Source organism: Cynoglossus semilaevis, chromosome Z (genome assembly GCF_000523025.1).
Source record: "Cynoglossus semilaevis isolate Cse_v1.0 chromosome Z, Cse_v1.0, whole genome shotgun sequence".
Lineage (NCBI taxonomy): Eukaryota > Metazoa > Chordata > Actinopteri > Pleuronectiformes > Cynoglossidae > Cynoglossus > Cynoglossus semilaevis.
Window position 1 is genome coordinate 13,486,376 of NC_024328.1, and position 24,776 is coordinate 13,511,151.

The window sequence follows — 24,776 nt, forward strand, 5'->3', positions numbered from 1 at the left end:
ACTACTACCAGACTTGATAGATACCACCCCTCTGACCTCCAGTGATATATTAGCATCTCTCCCTGCTCCTGCTAAAGAAGGATATGATACGTCAGATCAAAGCTCCAGCAACTTAAGTCAATCTGAACCTCCTGGTGATTTGGCTCCGGTGGACTTCTCATTTCCCTCTGCAGAAGAAACAAATTCATTTCAACCCGAATCAGATCCTGGACCAGATACTAAACAAGCTTCTGGATCAGTGCCTTTTGTTGAATCTGGTGTCACTCCAGATTTTTTTGACAGACCAGTTACACCCGGATCAAATTCAGTCGAACCTGGACGGGATTCGGGTTTAGCAGGTCAAGAAATTGGAGAAAATAGTGAAGAGAAACCAAAGGAGACAAACTCTCCCACGACAGATCAAGAATCTGGGCCAGTGTCTACTTCCAAAGTAGAAGATTCAAGAGTAGGTTTGTCACCGTCAGAAACACAGAAGGAGGAAGTGTTAAGTGGCAGGACTTCAGATGCTGGTGGTCCATCAGAAGAGTTGGTCTCCACTGAAAATAAAGAGAAGGCAGATGAGGATAAAGGTAAAGAATGAGCAGCTGTATAATATATAGACGTATATACAATGTGTGCAGCTGCTACTGCACGCCCTTTTAACTCATAAGAGAATCGGGAAATTCTGTTACCATAATCTTGTCCCCCCTTTGTCAAAAACCAAAGCTTCAGAGAGGAAAGAAGTCAAAGAGGAATCAAGGGAGGAAAAAGAGGATAAAAGAAAAGAAGAAAAGAAGAAGAATGCAGATAAAGACTATGAGAAAAAAGGTACACCACAAGAAACTACGTTAGCCACAGTAGCATCCCTGTTGCTAAGAAATATTTCCGTAGCCAATGAGCTAGCGTATGTCGTTCAGTTTTTCTTGACTCTAGAGTTAGGTGTAGCTTCTGTAGGTGCAGCTTCAACAGATGATGTTCACTTCCACGGTCACAACAACCTTTTGTCTGATCTTAAGCGGTCCAGAAGATTTTGATTCCAGGAGGACCAAAGTTCAGTCAACTCTCCAAAATCGCCTATGTCAATTTCCTGGGTAAGACTGCCTGCACTCGTCCCTCACCCTTGACCCCTACCCCTCACCCCTCTAGACGATACCAATGGTTCCATGTGACACTACAATTGGACGTCATCCCTACTTTTTTCCACAAACCAATTATCATCCAGAGACTTTCTCCATCCTGGTTTTCCACGACCTCCAGCCCAACATCAATGATCCTTCCTGTTCCTCCTGACTCCTGTCAATGTGTAACTTGACTGCCGCATGTCTGTCCAAGTCATGTAGCAAGATTAGCTTAACCTAGCATTGGAAGAATGTGTATCATATATTCACAAACACAATTATCACTCCTTCGTCTCCTCTGCCTCTCTTTCCTTCAGACTGCGACTGTAACGGTCACTCCAATCGCTGCAGCTACATCGACTTCATCAACGTGATCACGTGTGTGAGCTGCAAACACAACACACGAGGACAGAACTGTCAGTACTGTCGTCTCGGTTACTATAGGAACCCTTCGCTGTCACTAGATGATGAGAATGTCTGCGTAGGTCAGTGGCACATACACACACAAACACTAGCACATAAGGCAGTGTGTCCTCAAACACAACAGTAATAATCACACTGAAATGTCTCCGCCTGTGCCAGAGTGCGGCTGTGACACTGAGGGCAGTCTTTCCCCTCACTGCTCTGAAACTGGTCCCTGTCAGTGCAAAGTCGGAGTCACAGGGAGGCGCTGTGACTCATGTTTACCTGGGTATACCTGGAGAGGAGGCGGAGCCAGCTGTACAGGTGAACACTTAAGCATGGCATCAGCTGTAACATCATAAAACTAGGGATATCCGATATGCCGATATTGTCTAAACACTTCATTTCCAATTCCGATATCAAACATCAACAATATGCGGCCATTTGCCCCGAAAACTGAGGTAAACCTCTCAGGACCCTACAAGCGATTGCAGCATATTTGGCAAAACCCAAGCATTGCATTATTGGGTTTTCATTATTGGATGAAAAAACGATAACGATTCTTACAGATTTATGCTAATATTGGGTAGATGCTATTAGTTGGCCGATATTATCGGACATCCCTACTTAAAACTATACAGTCTGTTAACCTTTGTTTGCAATGATTTATTTGTCATTTCACTTTTCCTCAGTGAACATATGCGATGAAGAGGCTTTGATTTGTAAAAATGGTGGAACCTGCGTAGATTTTCAGCGCTGCATCTGTCCCAGTAACTTCACAGGTAAACAGTCATTTGACATACTCAGGACATGGAACATCCCAGAAAATATATCGTGTTAGTTACTATGATTTTATCATATGTACAGGTCCACTCTGTGAACAGGTTGTTTGCCTTAAGAAGCACGGTTGTGTCGACAACGCTGCAGATTCCTACGAACGCACGTCCTGTTTTTACCTGCTGACTTTGGGTCTAATGACCTTCACCTACTGTTGAACCAGCACATTAATCTGGAGTCACACTGATTCTACAATGGGTCACCCGATAAAATAAAAAAAAGCCAAAAACTTTTGTTTTGTAAACTATAAACTTTTTTTATATAAAATAATTGGCCTGGAACAGAGAGCCAGGGTCTTCTGATATCACAGTCATGTTTACTTCTGTATGAGCCTGACTTGTAAACTTTGGTACTGATAGTATGTGTTGTTCTTCTAGTTAACTGTTGTTAATAACATTGACAGACTGAATTGACTGTATGAAATGTTTATTTAAACTGGTCAACATCGAACTGAATGTGTAAATAAAGAGCTAAAAGATGTATTAAATTAATTAAACGCTGCGTTCGGGTTATTAGTTATTAATTCACGTTTCACATGTGTAAAAACTATTTTAAAGAGTAGAGCTGTGCATTTCATGTTCAACTATAGTTTTCGGAAGTAAAATAAATATTCTAAATATAACAGCGTGGTCGCTGAGGTTTTTTTCTAAATGACTGTTTGTCAATTTCGAACGCTAAGGTTGTATTTGAACGTATTTTACACAATAAACACTGTTACAGAACCATTTTAGCTGATATAATGTACGTGTTAATAATAATAATAATAATAATAATAATAATAATAATAATAATAATAATAATAATAATAATAATAATAATAATAATAATAATAATAATAATAATAATAATAATAATAATAATAATAATAATAATAATAATAATAATAATAATAATAATAATAATAATAATAATAATAATAATATGTACATGATACATACAAGTACCAAAACAGGTGAACCTGTCCTTGGCGGTTTATGACGTCATCAGAGCGCGTCGCTTGCGATTGAGCCGCACCATGACGATGAGCCGGTGGTGTCGAACCGGGGCGACTTTGGTTGTTGGGGTGGGAGTCGGAGCTGCCGTCACACGTCTGCTGAGTCCCAATGGTGGGAAGGAGGAGCAGGATGGAGTCGGTCTTCTCGGCAGACTCCCCGTGCTCCCGGTACCGAGTGTTGAGGCTTCCGAGCTGGCGGTGTGTATTCGTGTCTCACTCTGACATTGTCACTGTATCAATAGGTTATGGAAAATAAAGTTGGTAGTAAGAAGGCAGACGTTTGTTTTATACTTTTTTATACTTATACTGTGGTTAAAGTTAAGATAAATACGTGAGTTATGGTTAGATTGTGAGGATAAAGACTGGTTAACCTGTACAAATAAATGGTTTACGATTAAATGTCCTTAAAAGAACAGCTAGCCATGTGTTTGTGCGTAACTGGGGTAGCCGTGCTTGTGGGGACCTGTTCGTCCATGTGGGGACAAGTTCTCGCTGAGGAAAATGGTGAATTACGGTTCGGTCAGATTATGGTACATTTTGTTCCGCTTTTTCATTCTACATTACTTAACTGAACTGAAAATAAACCATTTCATGCACCTGTCTGTCTATGGGCAGTCTATCTCAATAAAGATAAAGATAAATTCTACTGCCACTTCGCGGATAAGGCGGTAGCTGACAGGCTGAGTGGTGCGTCAGTCAAACTGCAGACTCGCGGCAAACACACACACACTTTGGCGTCTGAAATTGTTGAACGTTTAGTTCTTTTGATGCCGTAAAGGCGCCCATGTGCAGTATACCGAAAAAATAAGACTTTTTTTCGTGGCGCTGGGTTATTTCTACTTTTAATTTTGATGTTTTCGTAACAAATGGCCATATAATCCACAGGAGTTGTTGGTTTTGTAACATATACTGTTCATATCACATAGATAGTTCCAGACGGGACACGGGAGGCAGTCTGCGGTTAACTTTAATAACAGTTCCACACCTCCGTACATTAACGCCACACCCACTTCCGGTCGGTCCATCACCTTATATGTTCCCTATACAACATATACATAGCTGCCCTCGCTACAGGTTCCACAGAGACCTGTTGACATTGAAATTGTTGAATTTTTGAACATATTTTGTTGTGCCTTATCTGCTTATTTTATATTAAAAGTGAATGAATTAATGTGTGCTTTTCAGGTTTAGGTTATGTCTTGGGTAGTTTTTGTTTGTTTTGTGGGTGTGTTTGTGTTAGTGAGTAAACTTATAATATTATTTAAATTACTTGTTGGAGCTTGTTAAAATTAACTGGAGATTAACTATAAAATTAGCAATGATTTGTCACGCCCCTGAAATGTAAAAAAAAAAAAATGAAAATGTCATTAAATTTACACTTTACTCATGGAGCTGCTGTGGTGGATTTACACCTGCTTTGCAGAAGTTTCTGGGTTCAAATCCACCTGGCCATGATTAGAAATAAAAAATCATAAGTAACTGAACATTTTTCAGAGGGAAAACTATGTATGTGTTACTGTTTACAACTACTTAAGAAAAGGACGTCTAATGAGATTGACCTGATTCCACTGTTGACTTCACCCAGGTCAGTCCAGGTGGGTCGGGGGCTGTGATGAAATATGGTTTTCCATCACTGGCCAACATCAAGACCAGAGAGTCCTACGTCACTTCCTACGACCCTAGGACACGCACTGCGTCTTGGGTAATAGAGAAGCTGAACTCCGGCTCCGTCAGCGGTTCATCAGACAGGAATTTGTGCCAGTTTAAAGAGGATGACAGGTGAGAATAGTAAAAAAGAAAACGTTTTTGAAGTATATTTTATGTCAGGAACTAACCTGGCCTCACACCTTCCAGTGTGCATGTGTTTCATCGGTCGACCAATCAGGACTATAAGGGGAGTGGCTTCGACCGAGGACACCTGGCAGCTGCAGGAAATCACAAGTGGAGTCAGAAAGCGATGGATGACACCTTCTACCTCAGCAACATCGCTCCACAGGTACCACACAAAACTACACACACGTATGTTGTACAAATATATATGTATATATGTGTGCGTATATATATATATACACATATATGTGTATAAATATATACGTATATATGTATAAATATATATGTGTATATATAATGATGCGTGTGTGTGTGTGTATATATATATATGTGTATATATATGTATATATATACATATATATATACAGTATATGTGGTTTGTTTATTGCTATTTGTATTTCTGTGTTGAGAACCCACACCTGAACAAGATCTCCTGGAACCATCTGGAGGCAATGTCTCGCTCTTTGACCAAACGATACCTGAACGTCTACGTCTGCACTGGCCCACTTTACCTGCCCAGGTATCGTGTCCTTTTCTGCGGTGGTGCCTATAGTGCTGCAGTTGGTTGCACTTAAATTAATTTTTACTGTGTGTGCACCTTCAGGCAGGAGGCTGATGGGAAACTGTATGTGCGTTATCAAGTCATTGGAAGAAACCATGTTGCCGTTCCAACACACTTTTTCAAGGTAAATGCACTCTGATCCACTGCTACTAGAGCCTACTAGGGATCGCATCGTAAATCAGTTAAAAATCTATGCAAATGTGTGACAATTCATATGGTTTAAAATAAAAAATAAAAGCCATTTGAGTAGGCTGTGTTATCTCAAAACGTCACTGGTCATACCATGACACTACACACTCCAGTACAGTAGGTGGCGGTATGCGCCTAAAAAGGTTTGTTGTGACCCACTATTAAAGCAAGATGTCAGGTCCCTACGTAGCCCAAGTGACACTGTGGCTCTTCAGGTGCTGATCCTGGAGCAGATGGACGGCAGAGGGGTGGAGCTTCGTTCCTACGTTTTACCAAATGAACCAGTAGATGAGAAGATTCCTCTGGAGCGCTTCCTGGTTCCCATCGAGACCATTGAAAGAGCCTCGGGACTTCTGTTTGTTCCAAACATCATGAGGAGAACCAGCAGCCTGAAGGCCATCACTGACAAGTGAACAGCACCACCCAGTGGTCACTAGGACTGAGGCCTCCTCAGAGGCAGCATATTTTAAAGGACAAGATCTGATGTGACATGTGACATCAGAGCCACAGACAGAGTTGATTTATCCACAAAGGTGCAGATGTCAGACAATAAATACCATCCATGATGTCCCCGAAGTTCAGTCCGTTCACACTCAGATCCTTCGTGGTTTTCAAAACCAGAACTAGTGACACCTTCACTTTATTTCTGTCTGGTTGTACCTTGTTCATGTAGACACTACAAACTGAAACTGAAATCTTATATCACTCCAGGGGGCGCCCCACCCTATCTGACAAACATGTGGACATTATGTAACTAGTTTTTTTTTTAATTAGTGAAACAAACATTAGCACAATGGAAAACACATACATTAAATGGTCATGTTAAAAGTGTATGTATTTGTGTACTTTTATATTGTACTGCAGTATGAATATTGTCACACCAGTCAATGCTACTAACCACGTCAAGTCATTTCAGCTATTGTATTTAAATGAAAACTATGATCCAGTCCCACAGTGTCTTCACTTCACACTGTAACATGTCACTTCTTCGAACTCAACTTCTTAAACTTGACTGCCGGCTCTCTCGACAACTGTAACGTACTGTCAGTGTTCTCCACCTCGACGTAATCCTTGTGCTCGGTTGAAGAGGCAAAGATGTCAGAGAGCAGGTACCTCTCCTCCTCTGAGTCCTCCTCAATCTTCTGCTGCTGCTGCTCCTGCCTTGCCTCCTTCATCTTCCTCAGTTGCTCCACCAGCAGAGGAACCTCCCTGTCATGCAAGATGTCAATGATTTCTGAGGACAGGAGACAATGACAGAATAAGAGAAGAACAGCACATGTAATACACAGATATATGAATACAAAAAAAGTATAAACACAAACCAATATGGTTTACTGTACATATATAGACACACATATAGGCAATATATACAATGTATATTGTGTAACTGCAGCATCATCATTGGTGACACAGATTAGTAACACAACAGCACCACACTGAAGTATGCGCTGATGTATCCATTGAAGTATGCACTGAAGTACTGGCAGGTACAGATAACAGCACTGACCTCCACAAGTTAATTTGGTCCAATGGTGAACTCTGGAAACTTTCAAGCGGTGAAAAGTCTTCTGTAGACAAACGGGAGTCGCATTCCTGTAACACACACACACACACACACACACCACTGTTACTACTACCAGTATTACGCAATACTACAGCTACTGCGGCTGTAGTCACAGTACACTAAAATATTAGGAGTTTGACATTTGATCTCACCCAACGCACTGGGCTACTTCATCCCAGTCGATCAGCGCAGCGTCGTCTACACCCTTGTTGTACAATCTGAAACAACACGTACATGTAGCCTTCATATCAAGTAACGGGAGAGCACATGACCAACGAGAACAGACTGATACAAGCTACGACACATGTACAAGATACGAGGTTGAAAGCCTGATCTTACGTGTTGATGAGGTTGATTTTGGCCTGGATTCCTTCAGGTCCTTTTTTGAAGGTGCTGCCAATGGACGACAGTTTGGTCTTCAGGATGGAGAACCTGGAACAGAAGAACAGCATTAGACCAGAGCTCACGAGTACCTGGGTGGTTTAATTTGATGAGACTTCAGACAGGGTCAAGAAGTCAAGAGAGGACTCAGTCTTCTATCCAACACCCCCAGATATACTGACCACTTGAGGCGACATTGGCACCAGGATCTGGTTCCGACCTGCTGACTGATCTTCTTCCAGGGCAGATTGTTACACAGCTGCTCTCTGGTCAGACGAGAACCTTCGGGATTCTGCTCGGCCACGATCTTCAGGTGAGCCCTCAGAGCCTCCTTCAGTTTGGACTCTTCGTCTGAACTCCATGAGCCGTGACCTTGGACTGCATCAGCGTGAACAGGTCACATTTAATTTAATTTGATTTGAAAAATTAAAAACATTTAGTTGGTTTTATTAAATATACAAATATATATACATATACATACACATATGTATACATACTGTACAAACTGTATATCAAAGTACTTTGTGTTTTACCTAAGGTTGCAAAGCGTTTCTCTAAAGCGTAGATGCTGCGGCCCATCTTTGCAGCGATCGTCTTCCAGTCGTTACCGTGGAGCGTCTGTAATTTGACCAGAGAACTAATCTCGTCCTCTGTGAATCTGGGAGAAGGAAACACAAGGTACATGGTGTCAAAGAAAACAATAAAACAGAATGAAATTAATTATGTATATGATAGTGATATGTACTCAACATTTAAGATTCACTAATAACAATAATAATAAATAATTTTATTATATAACTATAATTAGCCGACCTTCCCATGTGGTTTCTGTCGTCAAACAGCTTCTTAGCTCTGACGTAAACTTGATGGCATGTCCTTGGAATTCCTTCAGCTGATAGAAAAACAACATGATCAGGTGATGTGAATCGAGAGACAGAATTCGATTTAAAACCAGAATTCGATTCACTGGCGACACTGGGTTTATGCTCAAAGTTAAGTGCGTACACGGCCTGTCTGCCTTATGTGCAAAACGTGGTTTATTTTATATTAAATGGCGCAGTACCACTGGAAACCGGGGGGGCGATGTTGCGCATTTTTATGTCTTCCACCATGACCTGTAAATACTATCCATGTTCATTACCGTCTGAGAAACTGAGGTCAGCAAAGAAATAAATTCTTGTCCTAGCACTGCCCCTAGTAGATTTATGGCGTAAAAGCCTAACACAAAATGTGTTTAAATGACGTTTGAAACAGACAGACCTGTGGATGTAGATTAAGGGAGAATAAACTAGGCTTGAGGAAGAGCTGAGAACAGAACTGTTTTCATACCAATCCTCTCAAAGAACCGATGCTGCACTCTCAGCTTCTTGGTGTGCGCCGTCTGCTCCTTGAATCTCTCGGGGAAAAACAACTGAGTGGCTGAAGTGATGCCAGTCAGAACCTGGAAGTCTGACACGTTCTTTCTGATCCGCTGAGTCTCCTCCTCTGTGCACCTCCCGTTACGTACTGAGATTCCTGAAGAGAACCAGATAAATATATTTTTTTTAAACTTAATGAAGTAATCTATCATTTATGTGTTTATATGTTTATATAAGTGTTTGTAATCATGTTGGTCTGTAGGACCCTTACCCTGCGCTTTGAAGTCCCTGAAGCGCTGCAGGTCGTACCGCAGCAGCTTGTTGATCTCCTCCACCGATCTTTTCTTCACATTAGGAATAAACTCTTGCAGCTCCTCCAACCTGGTAACAGACCAATGACAATTACACTTTGTTTTGGCATTTAGTACATTTTTAAGACTATTTAAATAAAGTTACATGGAGAGCGTATTTTCATTTTTTTGAGACTTCACATTTCAGTGCTAACAATTGCACACAGGAAGAAAACTCACTCGTCGTAATCTTCAGTGACCGGTTCACACCATGTCTCTTTATTCACATTTTCACCCTCGTCTGCAGGCTCTTCCGTATCTTCTTCATTTTCTCCTCTCTCCTCGTGGATCTCCTTTTTCTTCTTCTTCTTCTTCTTTTTCTGACTGTTTACCTCTACATGAGCATCAGCAGGAGATACATTGGAGAGGCCCCTGCTCTCTTTTAGTTTCTTTTTCTTGCTGTTCTTTACTTTCTCGGTTGTGTCTATGTCTACTGCCACAGGAGCTCGCTCCGGACTCAACGACCTCTTCCTTTTCTTTTTTGACTTTTTCGGAGTAGAACTGAGGGACCCTTCAGGAGAATTCATTGTGTTTTGCAAATGGTTGATGCTAAAACAGAAGAAGAAAAAGTTTCCGTCATCATATCGTATAGAAGGCTTAGTGAGTGTTTTGTTTATCTGGCCAGTGTTCTACGTACTTAGTAATACCGATATTCTCTTGCTTTAGTGCAAGCTAACCAACTTTAGCTTCATCATGTGTTTGTACTAATGTATCTAAAAACTGAAAAACCTACATAATAATAATACATTCCCTGAACGCACACGCTTCGAACACAAGCGCAACGAGTGTTTACTTACTCTGCCCTGTCGCATATTCAGTAGTTGACCGATAAAAGTAAGTTTTAAAAATTAAAGATTTCCTTACCGTACTTTAATGTGCAGCCCGCGGTAGAAACGCAGTACAGCGAGTCACACGTTGTTTGCCGTAAATTTACTTCCGGTTTACGACAGGAGTGGAGGAGGAGTGAGAGCAGACGGAGACGTTTTTCGACCTTTTTCTTCTTTTTCTTTCGGCCTTGTCCCTTTTTTTCAGGGGTTGCCACAGTAAATCGTTGATTTCCATCTCTCCCTGTTCTCTGTATCTTCTACTCTGACTCCTACTATCTGCATGTCCTCCCTCACTACATCCGTATATCTCCTCTTTGTCTCCTACCTGGTAGCTTCAACTCTAACATTCTTCTACCAGTGTATCTACTGTCCCTCCTCTGCACATGTCCAAACCGTTTCAATCTGGCTTCTCTAGCTTTTTCTCCAAACCTTCCTGTCTGTGTTGTCCCTCTAATGACCTCATTCCTGATCCTGTCCATTCTTGTCACTCCTAAAGAGAATCTTAGCATCTTTAACTCTGTCACCTCCAGCTCCGCCTCCTGTCTTCTGTCTATTGCTACCGTCTCTAAACCATACATCATGGCTGGTCTCACCACTGTCCTGTAAACCTTTCCCTTCCCCTTAGCTGACACTCTTCTGTCACAGATCACTCCTGACACTTTTCTCCAGCTCTTCCATCCTGCCTGTACTCTATTCTTCACCTCTCTTCCACAGTCTCCGCTGCTCTGAACAGTTGATCCTAAGTACCTAAACTCCTGCACCTTCACCACCTCTGCTCCTTGTAACCTCACTATTTCACTGCTCTGCCTTTCGTTTACACACACATACTCTGTCTTGCTGCGACTGACCTTCCATTACCATTCACCGTATACACACAAGATTGCCGTAAATAGTTTTAAGGTTTTTACTGCGTTACTAAACTTATTTTTTTAAATTATGAACCCAAATGCTTAAATTTGTATCCATGAATGAAATTAAAAATTCTACGTTCACTATTTTGTTTCACAATCGGATTTTTAAAGATAGTGAATAAAATTTAGAATGTAGCGGTTAATTGAAATTCCGATACCTAGATATTCTGAGACAAATTTAAAGAAAAAAATATTTTAATATATATATTATTTTGAATATAAATACATCTCCAAAATCGTGTTTCCAAAAGAAAATTTTAATTTTCCAAGATTTACTAATTGTTAGGTAGGTTTACAACAACAACCAGAGGACAGTACGGCTGGTCCATGTAGGACCATTCAATGTTCTTTACACCTTACATTTTCAAAGTCTAGACAACTTGTAGTTACTGATGTCAGTGTGGAAATTCCTCAGATCTGAACATATAACCTACGTAAGCTTGTTTGTTAGGTCTTGTTTCAGTCATGATCTGGACCAGTTTGAACACTTCTGGTTAATTTAATATGAGATTATCTCATCCACGTGGATGAAGAATGACAGAATGACAATAAGGAGCAAAACACGACAGTTAATGGACCAGAGGAGAACACGGAACCACTGTTTCCATGCATCCGCACTGACGTTTAGACCCTGGTTCCACTGAATCCTGTTGTTACACCGAAGGAAGAATCAGATCGTGTTGTTGGAAACACAGAAATTGTACACAGCCTCTGTGCCTCCAGACCGTGGTGCTCATCAGTGATGATGATGATGATGACGCCCAGAGGAGATGCTTGAGTGATTGTCATTGTTGTCCTCTGTGGGTGACATCAGCACTGAGGCTCTCTGCTCATCCATCCTCCGAGACTGGACTCTGTGGATAAGACTGAAGAAATCCTCCTGAGCGTCAGGAAGGAGCCCGGCCACATCCTCCAGGTCTGGGAGGGAACAACGCTGGTCCTCCATTCTGTCAGACTAGGTCAGAGGATGGGTGGACAAGACGTGAGGCACACGAATGTATGATGTATTCATTAAAAAACACAACCTGTAGGTAGGACATGTGACTACCTGATAATCTATAAGCATGTAGTAGAAGTCCATAGTGGGAGCATGGGGCTGGTTGAGGTTGCAGGTTTCACACAGAGCAGCTGCTCCTGGATCGGGCAGCAAACTGAGACTCGCTCTCTGGTCGTTCAGTCTCTGACCCTGGGACTCCAGGATCAGGTCTAGTAAGGCTTCCGGTTCCTCCTGCTGGCTGCCCCGACGCTGAAGAAGAAGAAGTCAGTCAACAGTATTAAAAAGCAAGAGCTCAAAAGACAACTTTACCAAAGTTACCCTGGCTCTGGCAGCTGTTCTCATTCTGGAACTTAAAGATGAACCAAGGCTTTGACCCCTGGGTCTGGGAAAGGCAGCCTCTCGTACAGATGTCACAAAATCTCCAAGGGCTCTGAAATGTGAGGGGGGGTCTGATGTCCTGCTGCTAGAACGGAGATGCTGAAGGACAGGAGAACCGGTACCAGAACTTTGGGCTCCTTCGAATTGGTCCACTACACCATTTTGATGAGGGAGTGGAGAACTTTGGGGAACTGTTTCCCCAATTTGTCCATTCTGATGTGAAGGTGAAGACATGGAGGGAGATGGTCCGTTGGAGTACTTTCTGTCAGCCATGATGGTGCAGTAATGGTGATGTCATCAAGGTAAAGAGCTGAAGTGAGAGTGTAGGTTAGAGATCAAACCACAGTTGGTCTTAGATCGTGGTACATAGGTAACTGTGCTGGCCGTTGCTTTAAAAGTACCGGTAAGTACCAGTTGAAGTGGTGGTGTTCAGATTAAAAAGAGATGAACAGAAGTATTTTGTCAATAGAACTCGATTCTTTTATCTGTGCAATGTTGGATGTTGAAGACGGTGTAACGTATCTTACACGGATATAAATACAATATTTTGTGTATTCTATTTATAACTACTGAGTTATCTTAGCTTAGCGTGCGAGGCGCTTACTAGCAAAGATGCTACAAAGAAGAGGCTTTATATTTCTCATCTTTACGTTATTATTAGCAGCATCAGCAGCAGCATCAATTAAGTCACTTATAACATCCCCAAACACCTGGCCTCCATCCTTTCACCATTGGTCGGGGACACATCTCACCACATAGCCAACTCACAGGACTTCACCAACAAGTTAAGGGGGCTAAAACTGGACACATATGAGACCATGGTCTCCTACGACATCACATCACTTTTTACATACATCCCCAGCACAGAGGCAGTAGCAACAATGAGGATGCGCTTACTTCAAGATCACACCATGCCGGTAAGAACCACCCTGACCATTGACCACATTTGTGTCCATTTGGATTTCCGCCTCACCACCACTACTTCCAGTTCAACAAGTCCTTCTACAGACAGAAACATGGCTGTGGATATGGGCTCGCCTGTGTCTCCCATAGTGGCGAATCTCTACATGGAGGAAGTGGAGAGCCGAGCTCTACACTCCTACATGGGAACGTCACCCAGCCACTGGTTCCGATATGTGGACAACACTTGGGTCAAGATCAAGGTCCATGAGGTCGACAACTTCACAGACCACATCAACGCAGTGGATAGGAACATCAAGTTCACCAGAGAAGATGTGAAAAACAACAGTCTTACATTCCTGGACTGTGCGGTTCACATCTCAGAGGACAGACAACTCAACACAGGAAACCAACCCACACCGACCAGTATCTCCATTTTGACTCACACCTCCCACTGGAGCACAAATTAGGAGTCGTCAGAACCCTACAGTCACGGGCAGACACCATTCCCACCACCAACAGAGGTTAGATGAGAGAACAGGGACACATTAGGACAGATCTCAAGATCTGTGGCTATCCCAGATGGGCTTTTTTAAAAACAAACAAAAAGAGGCCCACTTAGGAGGATCTTTAACCAACACCAGATCCCCGTACACTTCAAACCTGACAACACCCTAAGACAAAAACTGGTTCATCTCTAAGAAACAAGCTGGACAATGTGGATTATGCCGTTCAGTGCAGTGAGGAGTGTACGGACCTGTACATTGGGGAGACTAAACAACCGCTACACCTGCGCATGGCCCAACACAGGAGGACCAACTCCTAAGGACAGGACTCAGCTGTTCACATACACCTCAAGGACAAAACACACTCCTTTGAGGACAACAATGTACACATTTTGGCCAGGGAAGACAGATGGTTTGAGAGAGGGGCCACTTTTAAAAGAAGCCATTTTTGTCCACCTGGAAAAACCAGGAGGTGGACTCAGACACAACCTATCACCCACTTACAAAGCACTTTTAGGAACAATACCCAAAAGTTTCACCTCAGTTTCACACAACAAAGAGGCAGGTGACAGAAATCGTTCTGATGGGGACCACAACGGCCCGTCCGACTCTTTACGACTGTTTACACTTTCACAGTTGACCCCAAGGCCCCACCCAACAGGGTGGAGCTGATGTAGCTTTACTCTTTCACACCTAGAGTATATATCTGCTGTACTCCCCACCACCAGTTAGAACTGAAGAAGCCTCTTAGATTAGAGGTGAAACGTCTTCTTTTAGAAAATTCACATCCAGTTGCCTAACAGAACTTTTTTAACTTACTGTTATGATGGTTTCTCACAGCTTCGCCAGGTCGTCAGACTGAGAGTTTGGTCCAGATTTATTTAGTCTAGATCCAGTCTAGTCTGGACAAAGGATCTCTAGTTTCCTGCAAGATCAGAATAAATCAGTCTGGATTAAGTTAGTCTGGATCAACGTAGAACAGGTCTTTGCTGATTTAAGAAAATATTAAAGGTGACCAGACTTCTTTTTCGACTCAGTTAGTCCGACCTCAACTTTCCAGCTCCCAAATTTAAAAAAGTAAAAATGAAGTTAGTGAGAAGCAAACCAACGTTTGTGTTCCAAAAGTACTGCTCTCAAATCAGAACGACAAAAAACCAACAACATCCGACACCCGACAGAGAAGAAGAAGAAGTTGAAACAAAGTTAAATCATTTCACCAGATGAATTCAGTTTTCACTTCAACGTCATAGTCTCGTCGTTTTCCAGTGAGAACTCCTTCGTTTGTGTTTTCTTCTCTTTTAGGTCGTTACTCTTGTCTCATTTGCTGGAGTCCCTCTATCCACAGTGACACAAACACACACACACACAATGATACACACATACTGACACAATGAAAGAGAAAGCGGGCAACCCCCCCCAGCTTACATCACGGTTACTATGGTAACCCAAGAGAGGCTCCAAATCCTGGCTCACTCTGCCCATGCACACTAACACACACTCTCTCTCTTTCTCTCTCTCTCTCTCTCTCTCGCTGACAAACACACTCTTTTACACATTCCTGCATTTTTGCGAAGTAGTCAGTAGAACCTAGAAAGAGCTATTCTTCAGTTGTGGGCCTCACAAAAAAACATTTAAAAACACACTCGCAGATATGAATACAGAGTATTAGATTCCGAGCACTTTATTAAAGCACTTTTTTGTTGATAATTTAAATAATCACCAAAGAAAGTTGGACGTCTCTTTTGTGCCGTCTCTACCACACCCTGGTTTTGCGGAATGACGTGAAGTTTTGTGGTATTAGCACAACGTAAAAACTGATAGACTAAAACTGTAGATTTGTAGATAAATTGCTTTAAATTATGTTGTGAATTTAATGTAAATTTAAAGTGGGACAAGAAGAGCATTTAAGGGCAATAAAACATGCGAGTAATGCAAAAAGTCAGTTTGTCCATTTTGCCCCTAGATGTCACCCTTACTGTGTCCTAACAAGTTCTGAGAGATGGTAATGTCCAGTCAGTGTGGAGAGAGTCAAAGGCTGACTCGGTGACTAAAAGTGACTAAAACTACGGTATACGCACACTGTGTGTTTGTACATATTTCTGGTAAAGGAATACTGGAGGGGACATGGTTTGGAAAGTGAATGGTGGGGACACAATGTCCTACATCCAGGCCTCTTCTTTCTCTGATTTTCCTAAAACATCACTTCAAGCTTTTTTGGACTTTTGTCCTTTATCAACCTAACCTGCTGTAAGTTTTCTCTTATGTGTTTTTATTATTCTTTTCATTCCCAGACCTTCCCTTAACTCTTCCCTCAACCTTCTGCCTGTTCTGACACAACCAATTATTTGGGCTTAGTACTACCACCAGGAGAAAAAAAACATGCTGCCCCCTGTGGTTGGGTTTGTGGGGGGTTTGTATATGGAGACTGAAAATAGCTCCAGTGGTAATCAGTGTCCTTATCACAGCAGGGAATGTTAATGACTCGGATGGTTTCCATATCAGACCAACACCTCAGGAGAGGGAGACAGTGAGTTCATGTCTAAAGGTTGGACCTGAATTTAATATTTGGAGGAAATATTAAATAAATACTTCAAAAAATACTTTTATAAATGTGTAGATTATCAAACCTGGAAGTATTAGAATTTGATTTGATGTCCACGGTACTGTGTAAATGTGGTATTTGTAGTAAATGTAGGTATATTTCCTGTCGCACAGTAAGTTGGTTTCCTTATTTTTCCATTTCTTTGGATTCAAATGAAACAGCAGCTCCTAAAAGGTTTTCCTCTGGTTCTGGAAGCTTCTTATCTTTAAGTGTTTCTATTCCAGTTTTCTTCCATCTTTGGTCGACCGTTCTCGCCTCTCCCTCCGTCACTCTCACTCCGCCTCTGGCTCTTATAAAACAGCCAACATCCCCACCTCTCTGTGTCCTTCAGCCCTGCAGCAGGATGGCTCCAAAGAAAGTGGAACCAAAAAAGACAGAGGTGAAGAAGGTGGAGGTGAAGAAAGAGGAGCCTCCTCCACCTCCGAAGCCGGCGGAGCCAAAACCTCCAGAGGTGGACCTGAAGAGCATCGTGGTGGAATTCACCGCGGATCAGATCGAGGAGTTCAAAGACGCCTTCACGCTGTTCGACGAGACGCCCGCGGGTGAGATGAAGATCACCTACACCCAGTGCGGAGACGTGATGCGAGCGCTGGGTCACAACCCAACCAACGACGAGGTGTTGAAGCTCCTTGGGCGGCCAAAGGCGGAGGAGATGAACGTCAAGATGCTGGACTTCGACACCTTCCTGCCCATGCTGCAGCACGTGGCCCGGACCAAAGAGCAGGGGAACTTTGAAGACTTCGTGGAGGGTCTGAGGGTTTTTGACAAGGAGGGAAACGGCACAGTGATGGGGGCCGAGCTCCGCCACGTCCTCGCCACGCTGGGAGAGAAGATGACCGAGAATGAGGTGGACCGGTTGATGGTGGGACAGGAGGACGCCAACGGACACATCAACTACACTGAGTTTGTCAAACACATCCTTGCTGGTTAGAAAAAAAAAAGTTTTGTGGACTTTTTTTGTCCTTTGTCCTGCAGGAAATAAACCTGACGCTGGTCATGACAGAAACGTGTTGTTGTGTGGTCAGTTTTTTTAAAGCAATAAAATTATTACTGTGGTTTATAAACAAACAAAAAGCATGTAGAGTAATGTTAATTATCTACTATATCTATCTGTTAAGTGTCTACATTTTCTTCGTAGCCTTTTTTTTAAACAAAGCAAATGTTGATTCTTAAAATTAAACTGCAGGTGAATGGGATTAAAAAAAAGGGGGGGGGGGCGTGGACTGGAAGTGGAACTGATGAGCTGCCGCAGCCAGGGCAGAGGGTGAGTTTATGCTCCACACGGAGGTGGTCTCACTTGGGACCGCCGATAAAACCACAGGTAGTGCGTCTCTCAGAGCCACAATTTATTGATGGTTTCCTTCAAACTCATCAAACAAGTCAATAACAGGTGAACGGACACAGGTACAGATTGACCGTCGGTTAATTACAGTTAAAAGAGTCAGAAACTCAGAAACACTTTTTCTAAAATCTGTTTTAAAACATCTGCAAATAAAAAACAGGAGTTATTTTTTAGTCCTACGTCTCACAGGTCTGTACATCAGAGTCACATGAACGGTCAGTTTGCGGTAGTAGCGTGAAGTAGTACAGGTAACTGTTTAAATCCAACCAGCGACACCGACCGAACCTCAGAGCCTCAGGTGTGGATCAACGGTTCTAATAAAGACGTTTCCTCAAAAATTTTCATCTTTTGTCAAGATCGCAGCCATGAAAATATCAGGTCAAACTTTCAAACTTTTTTTAGCCCGCTGTTACATGAACGTGGATGTTCCGTGTTGACACACAAGCTAGCGGCTCTACAGTGTTGATGTTGATCCAAATGCCAAAAGTGTTAGCATGCTAATCTTTAGTAGCAGCTACAATGCTCAGCGAGTTAACTATCTAGAACTCACAGCATGCTAAAACAAAGTGTGCGTACATACAGCACATGCTAATGTGAGCTCAAAGCTATAAACACGGTGACACAAGTGACTATTATTTCAGTCTAAAACAAACCTGTTAAGGACTAAAAAAATAACAAATTAATCCAGAGGTGAAATTCTCTGACTATAAGAATGACGACATTGCATCCCACATTTCCCACAATGCACTTGGATATGCCATTTTTCCAGCTTTTTCAGCTAGCCAATCACAGCCTCTGATCAGATCAGAGCTTCTGTCCCGTTGTCAGTCATGACTGACCGACAGACACAGGCCCACTCTGATTGGTGGACTCCAGAGCTGTATTCGAAGTCTGATTGGTCAACTGGGCGTAGAGGTGTGACCGGAGAAATCGTGGGTAGCTGTCCGTCTCCATGAGGCTGAAAATCTGATTCTGGGCCAGTTGGAAGGAAGTGGGATTAATCTCCAGACGCAGGTTTTGATTGGTCAGTTCCCTGACCGATGAGTCCACATTTACCTACAGGACAGAGAAAGAAGCAAGTCAGAAGTAAGGCACTAAATACTACAAATATAAATACACAGCGGGCCAGATTTGGCCCCGGACTTGAGTTTGACACATGTGCCTTAGAGCAGTGGTTCTCAAACTTTTTCTACTCTGTACCACCTGAGAAAACATTGATCTCTCTGAGTACCACTATGATTACCAACAATAGAATATAGCAGCATAGGCCTTCACTATTAGCTTCCACCACACAGGAGAGATGTTTAGAAATGTTTAGAAAGATGTTTATGTTTGAATGTTGTACTAATTGTGCATGGTATGTTTCAGATTTATTCAGTTGAAAATGTAAATGTGAAAATGTGAATTTTCCCTACGTAGCACTAGAAAGCGCTCGCATACCACTGGTGCGCTTGTGTACCATAGTTTGAGAACCACTGCCTTAGACCATTCCCAAGACAGATGGACAGACATGCAGTTACCTGTCTGGTTGCCGTGGTGGAAATGAACTCGTCGTAGATTTTTGTAGCTCTGGCGGCCATCTTGCTGACTGGCAGTATTCGTTTGAATTTCTCCACAGCTAACCAAAAGTCCAGGTTCTCGTCGCTGAACTCTGACCGGAGGAAGTGACGAAAAACTGCCAGGCCATCTAAAGAGAAGGAAAGAAGAAGAAGAAGAAGAAGAGACTTTAGACTGATCATTCAAACTCAAGGAAAACCAGTCTGTGCAGAAGAACAGTTTCTTACACTGATTGGACAGTAAAGCTTCCAGATTGTCGGCCCATCGCAGCACTTCTGCAGGAGACGGCCTGGAGAAAAAAAACACTTTAATCAGAATGTAAACACAAAAAGTAACTAATTTAATAAGACTCTAATGCAGTGTTTCCCAAACTTTTTTCCGGGGACCTATAATTTAAAAATCGCAAACCTTCACGACTCAAGTCAATAGACATTATTCGTAAACTCCTTGGAAAATTGATGCGTGACGACCCCAAAAAAAATTCTCTTGTGACCCACCTGAGGGTCGCGACCCAGTCTTTGGGAAACAATCCTCCAATGAACCATTTTAAAACCAATAACAACCATCTTTCTACATGAGCTCACTGCGTCTTTCTGACAGTTCAGGTCAGACTTGTTGTTTACCTGTTGTTTTTCAAAGCTTTCTCCAAACTGTTTCCATGGACACGGGTGCAGTTTTTACGGCGCCGCAGAAATGCTAGACGACTTCGAACATCAGCAGCTCTGGATGAAGAAAGTTTGAAGAAAGAATTTTTTTTTTTAAAAAGAACAATGACATCAGATAATTAATAACCAAAGAAGAGTGAGAGTTGACAGTTGACGTACAGACTCTTGGTTTTCTTTCTCAGGTGAAGGTTTCCAAACTCCGACTCCTGAACACAACAAATGGACAGACTGTCAGGCACAGTTTGATTCTTTGAGGCTCGATTAATGATGTCTACATTTCCTGATAATCTGGTCTAAATTGTGTTTTTTCCACCGCTAACTTCCTGTTTCTACTGCTCTGTACTTGGTTTGTCTTAGTTCACTGTGAAATACTGACCCCTTTTGGTTTGTCTTTACCTTGGTGCCGTTGACCAGGAGTAACATGTGGTGCAGGGACACGCCCTCCTTGGTCAGCTGCTTCTTCAGGGTGCGGGGAGAAGGAGGCTGTGTTCGGATGCCCGAATCGGGGTCAGTGTCAAAGGTCAAAGGACGAGTCAGCCGATGGATGGTGCTGTCAGACAGGAAGCGGGGGGACCGAGGTTCCTGCAGCAGAGAACCTTCTGAGAGCGAGCGCCGGAGAACTGAGAAACAAACAGTCGATTGTTTCAACACTCTTGTCTCTTGAATGGTTTGTTTTGAGAAATGTATTTAAAGAACACACTTCAGGTTTTGGTATATTCTTTTAGCTCCGACTTTGTCGGTAACACGTTTCACTGTATGAATGTTTGAAGGAAAGGAATTACCAAAAAAAACAAAAAAACATTACAGCCACAGTTACTAAACTTTTATATATATGCTATTTTTAATCATTATAAACCTAATTAGCAAATTATTTACGATATCTTATGGGCTGTACATTCCACCGGAGTAATGAGGAAGAAGAAAACACATTCTCAAGTTTGTCCGTTAGTTTTTTTCTCTGCTGCTACATTCCTGTTTTTGGCTCCATATTTTAAAATCTGTAGTTTGACTTTTTCAGTATTGAATTCATATTCTTTACGGTCGCGTTTTATAATGAAGTCCTCATATCATCATTAGTGCAATTCTTAGCGGTACAGTCGCAGAGTTAACTTGTCACGAGTGTAAACGCTGTCCTCTTGTGGCGATAAATGGCATGACATTTTTCATACGCAAGACTCTGGAGCAACAAATTAGAAATTTTACAGTCGTTTTAGCTCTGAACGAGTTTCTCTCACTCACTTTTTATTGATGTAATTATGAAAAAATTTAAATAAAAAATAATAAAATATACACTAGATTTACCTTACAGGTAAAATACAGAAATAAGTTGTTTATTTTCATCGCTTGACTGTTTTGTATCAAACTCACCTGCAGGTCTGTAGGTGGAGATAAACTCCTCCGTATCTCCTCCCTCCTCTTCCTCCTCATCATCACTCCCATCGTCCTCGTCCTGCTTCGCTTGCATGTCATATAGGTGGCTAAACCGGACGTTCTGTCCCCGCAGGATCCCTGTGGTTTCTGATGTCTCTGAGGCACTCTCCCCCTCACCTTGCTGCCTCTCCCCTACCACCTCGCTCTCCTCCTCCTGCCTCCTCCTCTTCTTTCTCTCGTCCTCTTCCGTCTCCGCTCTCCCTCTCTCCTTCCAGACTGGACTCCTGTGGGTGGAAGAGGAGGGCGCAGTGGGCAGCGGTGGGAAAAGAGGTAAAGCTGAGATGTTCCTTGGGGGAGGTGAGGAGGAGGAAGTGTAGGGAGAAAGAGTGGAGAAAGGCGCAGGGGGAGGAGTGGAGGAGGAGCAAGGAGAGCTGGGGGAGTAAGGCAAGGGGGACGGAGGCCTGAGGTCATCACGGGGGGAGTAGTAATGGTGGGGCTGGACATGGGGGACCTCGGTGGAGGCGTAAGGAGAGGAGGGACGGTAGAGGAGGTCGGACGGGCCGAGCGAGAGGAGACCGAAGTCGGAAGGAAGTTCTGAGAGCTGAGGGAGAAGAGGAGAAATAAGTCCCAGAGGAAGGACAGATGTGGGATCACACTGCTCTCACATGGACGTGGTGAAAAGTGAAGATGAAAAATTAAAGAATTTAAGATTCAAATTTCAAGATCTTTAATAGTCACTGTTAGCAAACAGCAGTTTAGCGGCTGCTATTAGCAACACACTAACCGTCTAATCCACCTTCAGAACCACTTGTACATGTGAGCCTTCTGTCACGTGTTCAGAGACGTCACCTGATGGCTGTGCGAGGCCTCGGTGCTGACCAGCTGGCGATGGATGTTGTCGTAGAGACACAGACGGACTCTGATCTTCTGTTCGATGCTGAACGACTCCAGACTGAGGACGCAGCGGTAACACGTCTGGGAGGAGGTCTGCATGACGTAGATGTGGAGGGGATGTGACGGCACTGGACGTGATAGAGGACAGAGAGGTTAAAGGCGACAGCCATGACACGGAGTCACTCATTTCAAGTACATCTGATTTTTCAATGATTGAAAATCATTATTTTTTTCCAAGATTTCCACGACACGGGAACACTGACAAACAGAAATACCTTCTCTGAGCTGCAGTGTGTTCAGGTACAGTGGACTCTGTAGGACATTGCAGCGTTCAACTTCGTCCTCTCTGGTCAACAGCATCAGGTCGTTGTATATTAAAACCGTCACCTGAAACACAAAAGGAAATATTTGCTGGTTGGTCATTTTGACCCATTGATTTTTTTTTTTTAAACAAAGTGCTGTCATAAATTCCCAGACGCTACATCAGCGTTACTTTAGTAACATTAGCCACGAACAACTGTGCTAACTTGCAAAAGCATGAACAGCAGGACAGTTCAATTACACAGTACATTCAGTTGGGTCGAACAACCTCTAGGATGATGACACAATATGGACCACAACAGAAATATATCTTTGTCAAATAAATAACTGGGCCACTTTGAGGTTGTTTCTGGCCCACATTTGGCCCCTGGGCCATCATTTTTACCAACAGGATGTAGAGTATGTGAATGTAAAAGCTTTTTTTTCTGTTTTATTTTATATCATTCTGAAGATGTGGGCTCACCTGTGGCAGAACTATAAATTCTCAACATTGCCGTGGAAACGGATACTTTCACTTACAGGAAACATCAGCGTGACTTCAGACACACAAATGAGACCAGTATGACCTCTGACCTCTGTCAAAGTCCACCGTGTTTCTTGTCTTCACTTTTGAAGAAAATATGAAACTACAGCACTGCAGATTCCCAGAAACTCTGCGTATGTGTGTGTATCAGCGGTTTTATCAATATGATCCATTACAGTGACACTGATCCTGGTTCAGCTCCTGCAGGTCACTACGTCCTACAGGATCAGGTTCAGTCTGAATCAATAATCATGACCACAGGTTTGTCCGCTGAACCCTTTGTCAGTACTGACGAAGAGTACACAACAGTACTGCTAACAGTTGTGTGTTCACAGGTTTTTACCAAGATGTCCATCCATCCATCCATCCATTTTCATCCGCTTATCTGTTACCAGGTCACGGGGGCAGCAGTCTCTATGACCGCCACCCAAATCACATTGCACCGTACCAACTCCCCTAAACCTTCCTGTGGTTGGTGAGTCCACTGGAAGGTACCAACCGCCCTAACCGGGATTCGATCTTGCCCAGGAGGTGAACCCTGGGGTTCTACACCAATGACAGAGACAGGCCTCTGGGCCAAAGCGCCACCTCTACCAAGATGTCATTTTATGTAAAAAAAAGGTACTGAATGAAGTACCAGGTACTGAGCATTGTCAACTGTTGTGGCACTGTGCCTTTAACAAGCACCTTCACGTCTCTCTACAACAGGGGGCGTCAAACTCATTCACGGGCCACATGCAACCTAATTAGCTGTCAAGTGGGCCATACCAGTACAATTATCACCAGTGTAATCATAATAATAATTAACTATCAATAAGTCCATGTTTTTATGCAAACACATACAAGTATATTAAATATATATTATTATTTATTCATATCTTATGAAATAGAATTTTTCAAAAAATATCCTGAACATAAAGTGTATTTTCTTTTTCAAAATCCATTAAGTGGACCGGACTGAACTGCCAAGCGGGCTGATTTTGGCCCCAAGCCCATATGTTTGACACCACTGCTCTACAGCACTGGTTGCACGGTACCGGCCAGTAATGAGGACCGGTGGCACCGTGTCTATCGTGGAAGGATCATAAAACTTTCAAAATAAAATTTAGTCTTTATTTTGTTAGTATCAGAGTCTGGATGACATTTTATTTTGAAATATTGACAGATTATCACTGGGTTCTTTTTTTACTAATTTAGTACTAAGTACTAAATTTTACTTATTTAGTAGATTAATCACTCATTCTAGACTTGTTTCTTTAGAAATTGCCAGATTATCTTCAAATGAAGAAAAATAAATAGTGAGTGGATTCTCTTTGCATTAAGTAAATTATTAAAAAAACTTGTCCCTCTGTGGCCCAGTATAGGTCTGCGGACGAAGGGGTTTGGAATCCATGCTCTAAAATACTGTAGATACTTAA

At 42.5% G+C, this 24,776-nt stretch overlaps 6 protein-coding genes across 11 annotated transcripts in view; 3 read left to right on the top strand and 3 right to left on the bottom strand.

The window, feature by feature from the left end:
• Positions 1-3,031, top strand: part of ntng2a (netrin g2a) — a 7,445-nt gene extending 4,414 nt beyond the window's left edge. The window contains exons 4-6 of one of the 2 annotated variants that reach the window (XR_003048946.1): positions 1,415-1,823; positions 2,192-2,281; positions 2,367-3,031. Coding sequence is in view for 1 of the 2 variants with exons in the window: in XM_025053333.1 (XP_024909101.1) it covers positions 1,415-1,647 (233 nt within the window). In the remaining variant the exon portion in view is untranslated. Of the gene's footprint in view, positions 1-1,414; positions 2,171-2,191; positions 2,282-2,366 lie in introns of those variants that run through there. The other variant, XM_025053333.1, reaches the window with a different exon arrangement.
• Positions 3,032-3,312: 281 nt separating this feature from the next.
• Positions 3,313-6,468, top strand: endog (endonuclease G). Its single transcript, XM_008336376.3, has 6 exons — positions 3,313-3,528; positions 4,916-5,109; positions 5,185-5,326; positions 5,571-5,680; positions 5,765-5,846; positions 6,127-6,468. Exons 1-6 carry the CDS (start codon positions 3,352-3,354, stop codon positions 6,322-6,324), a joined length of 903 nt encoding a protein of 300 aa, XP_008334598.1. The 5' UTR covers positions 3,313-3,351; the 3' UTR covers positions 6,325-6,468.
• Positions 6,469-6,669: 201 nt separating this feature from the next.
• LOC103397936 (transcription termination factor 1) lies at positions 6,670-10,523 on the bottom strand. 2 transcript variants are annotated; one of them, XM_008336378.3, is made up of 11 exons: positions 10,429-10,523; positions 9,745-10,113; positions 9,486-9,595; positions 9,186-9,371; positions 8,670-8,748; positions 8,390-8,514; positions 8,039-8,234; positions 7,815-7,907; positions 7,628-7,693; positions 7,419-7,504; positions 6,670-7,145 (listed from the first exon to the last, which is right to left on the bottom strand). In XM_008336378.3, the coding sequence occupies exons 2-11, from the start codon at positions 10,089-10,091 to the stop codon at positions 6,892-6,894; spliced, it is 1,542 nt and encodes a 513-aa protein (XP_008334600.1). In that variant the 5' UTR covers positions 10,092-10,113; positions 10,429-10,523; the 3' UTR covers positions 6,670-6,891. The 2 variants fall into 2 exon arrangements, with proteins under 2 accessions (XP_008334600.1, XP_008334601.1); XM_008336379.3 differs by lacking the exon at positions 10,429-10,523 and adding an exon at positions 10,362-10,380.
• Positions 10,524-11,545: 1,022 nt separating this feature from the next.
• gpsm1a (G protein signaling modulator 1a) lies at positions 11,546-16,861 on the bottom strand. 2 transcript variants are annotated; one of them, XM_008336380.3, is made up of 5 exons: positions 15,321-16,861; positions 14,903-15,008; positions 12,618-12,987; positions 12,351-12,548; positions 11,546-12,257 (listed from the first exon to the last, which is right to left on the bottom strand). In XM_008336380.3, the coding sequence occupies exons 3-5, from the start codon at positions 12,948-12,950 to the stop codon at positions 12,039-12,041; spliced, it is 750 nt and encodes a 249-aa protein (XP_008334602.1). In that variant the 5' UTR covers positions 12,951-12,987; positions 14,903-15,008; positions 15,321-16,861; the 3' UTR covers positions 11,546-12,038. The 2 variants fall into 2 exon arrangements, with proteins under 2 accessions (XP_008334602.1, XP_016898490.1); XM_017043001.2 differs by lacking the exon at positions 14,903-15,008.
• A 136-nt stretch (positions 16,862-16,997) lies between these two features.
• Positions 16,998-17,691, top strand: LOC103397938 (myosin light chain 4). The gene has a single exon (XM_074559977.1). The coding sequence runs from the start codon at positions 17,029-17,031 to the stop codon at positions 17,614-17,616; it is 588 nt and encodes a 195-aa protein (XP_074416078.1). The 5' UTR covers positions 16,998-17,028; the 3' UTR covers positions 17,617-17,691.
• A 319-nt stretch (positions 17,692-18,010) lies between these two features.
• The window catches only part of LOC103397956 (regulator of G-protein signaling 3-like), a 23,539-nt gene continuing 16,773 nt past the window's right edge, over positions 18,011-24,776 (bottom strand). For 2 of the 3 annotated variants that reach the window (XM_017042989.2, XM_025053313.1), the window contains exons 19-27: positions 22,790-22,901; positions 22,470-22,642; positions 21,618-22,221; positions 20,646-20,869; positions 20,409-20,455; positions 20,208-20,306; positions 19,812-19,873; positions 19,548-19,714; positions 18,011-19,083 (exon numbers count right to left, since the gene is read on the bottom strand). In XM_017042989.2, the coding sequence (XP_016898478.1) occupies positions 18,856-19,083; positions 19,548-19,714; positions 19,812-19,873; positions 20,208-20,306; positions 20,409-20,455; positions 20,646-20,869; positions 21,618-22,221; positions 22,470-22,642; positions 22,790-22,901 (1,716 nt within the window). In that variant the 3' untranslated portion in view covers positions 18,011-18,855. Of the gene's footprint in view, positions 19,084-19,547; positions 19,715-19,811; positions 19,874-20,207; positions 20,307-20,408; positions 20,456-20,625; positions 20,870-21,617; positions 22,222-22,469; positions 22,643-22,789; positions 22,902-24,776 lie in introns of those variants that run through there. The other variant, XR_003048945.1, reaches the window with a different exon arrangement.

What these genes read in the sequence shown, in the direction of transcription:
- gpsm1a (XM_017043001.2), bottom strand. Translation starts at nt 12,950, where the DNA reads ATGGCTGACAGAAAGTACTCCAACGGACCATCTCCCTCCATGTCTTCA. An exon ending in GAACAGCTGCCAGAGCCAGG is followed by an intron (nt 12,549 to 12,617) that starts GTAACTTTGGTA and finishes CTTCTTCTTCAG; the next exon opens with CGTCGGGGCAGCCAGCAGGA. An exon ending in ACATGCTTATAGATTATCAG is followed by an intron (nt 12,258 to 12,350) that starts GTAGTCACATGT and finishes CCTCTGACCTAG; the next exon opens with TCTGACAGAATGGAGGACCA.
- LOC103397936 (XM_008336378.3), bottom strand. Translation starts at nt 10,091, where the DNA reads ATGAATTCTCCTGAAGGGTCCCTCAGTTCTACTCCGAAAAAGTCAAAA. An exon ending in GACAGAAACCACATGGGAAG is followed by an intron (nt 8,515 to 8,669) that starts GTCGGCTAATTA and finishes TCCTTCTCCCAG; the next exon opens with ATTCACAGAGGACGAGATTA. An exon ending in GAAGTAGCCCAGTGCGTTGG is followed by an intron (nt 7,505 to 7,627) that starts GTGAGATCAAAT and finishes TGTGTGTTACAG; the next exon opens with GAATGCGACTCCCGTTTGTC.
- endog (XM_008336376.3), top strand. Translation starts at nt 3,352, where the DNA reads ATGACGATGAGCCGGTGGTGTCGAACCGGGGCGACTTTGGTTGTTGGG. An exon ending in TTGAGGCTTCCGAGCTGGCG is followed by an intron (nt 3,529 to 4,915) that starts GTGTGTATTCGT and finishes GACTTCACCCAG; the next exon opens with GTCAGTCCAGGTGGGTCGGG. An exon ending in CAGTTTAAAGAGGATGACAG is followed by an intron (nt 5,110 to 5,184) that starts GTGAGAATAGTA and finishes CACACCTTCCAG; the next exon opens with TGTGCATGTGTTTCATCGGT.
- LOC103397938 (XM_074559977.1), top strand. Translation starts at nt 17,029, where the DNA reads ATGGCTCCAAAGAAAGTGGAACCAAAAAAGACAGAGGTGAAGAAGGTG.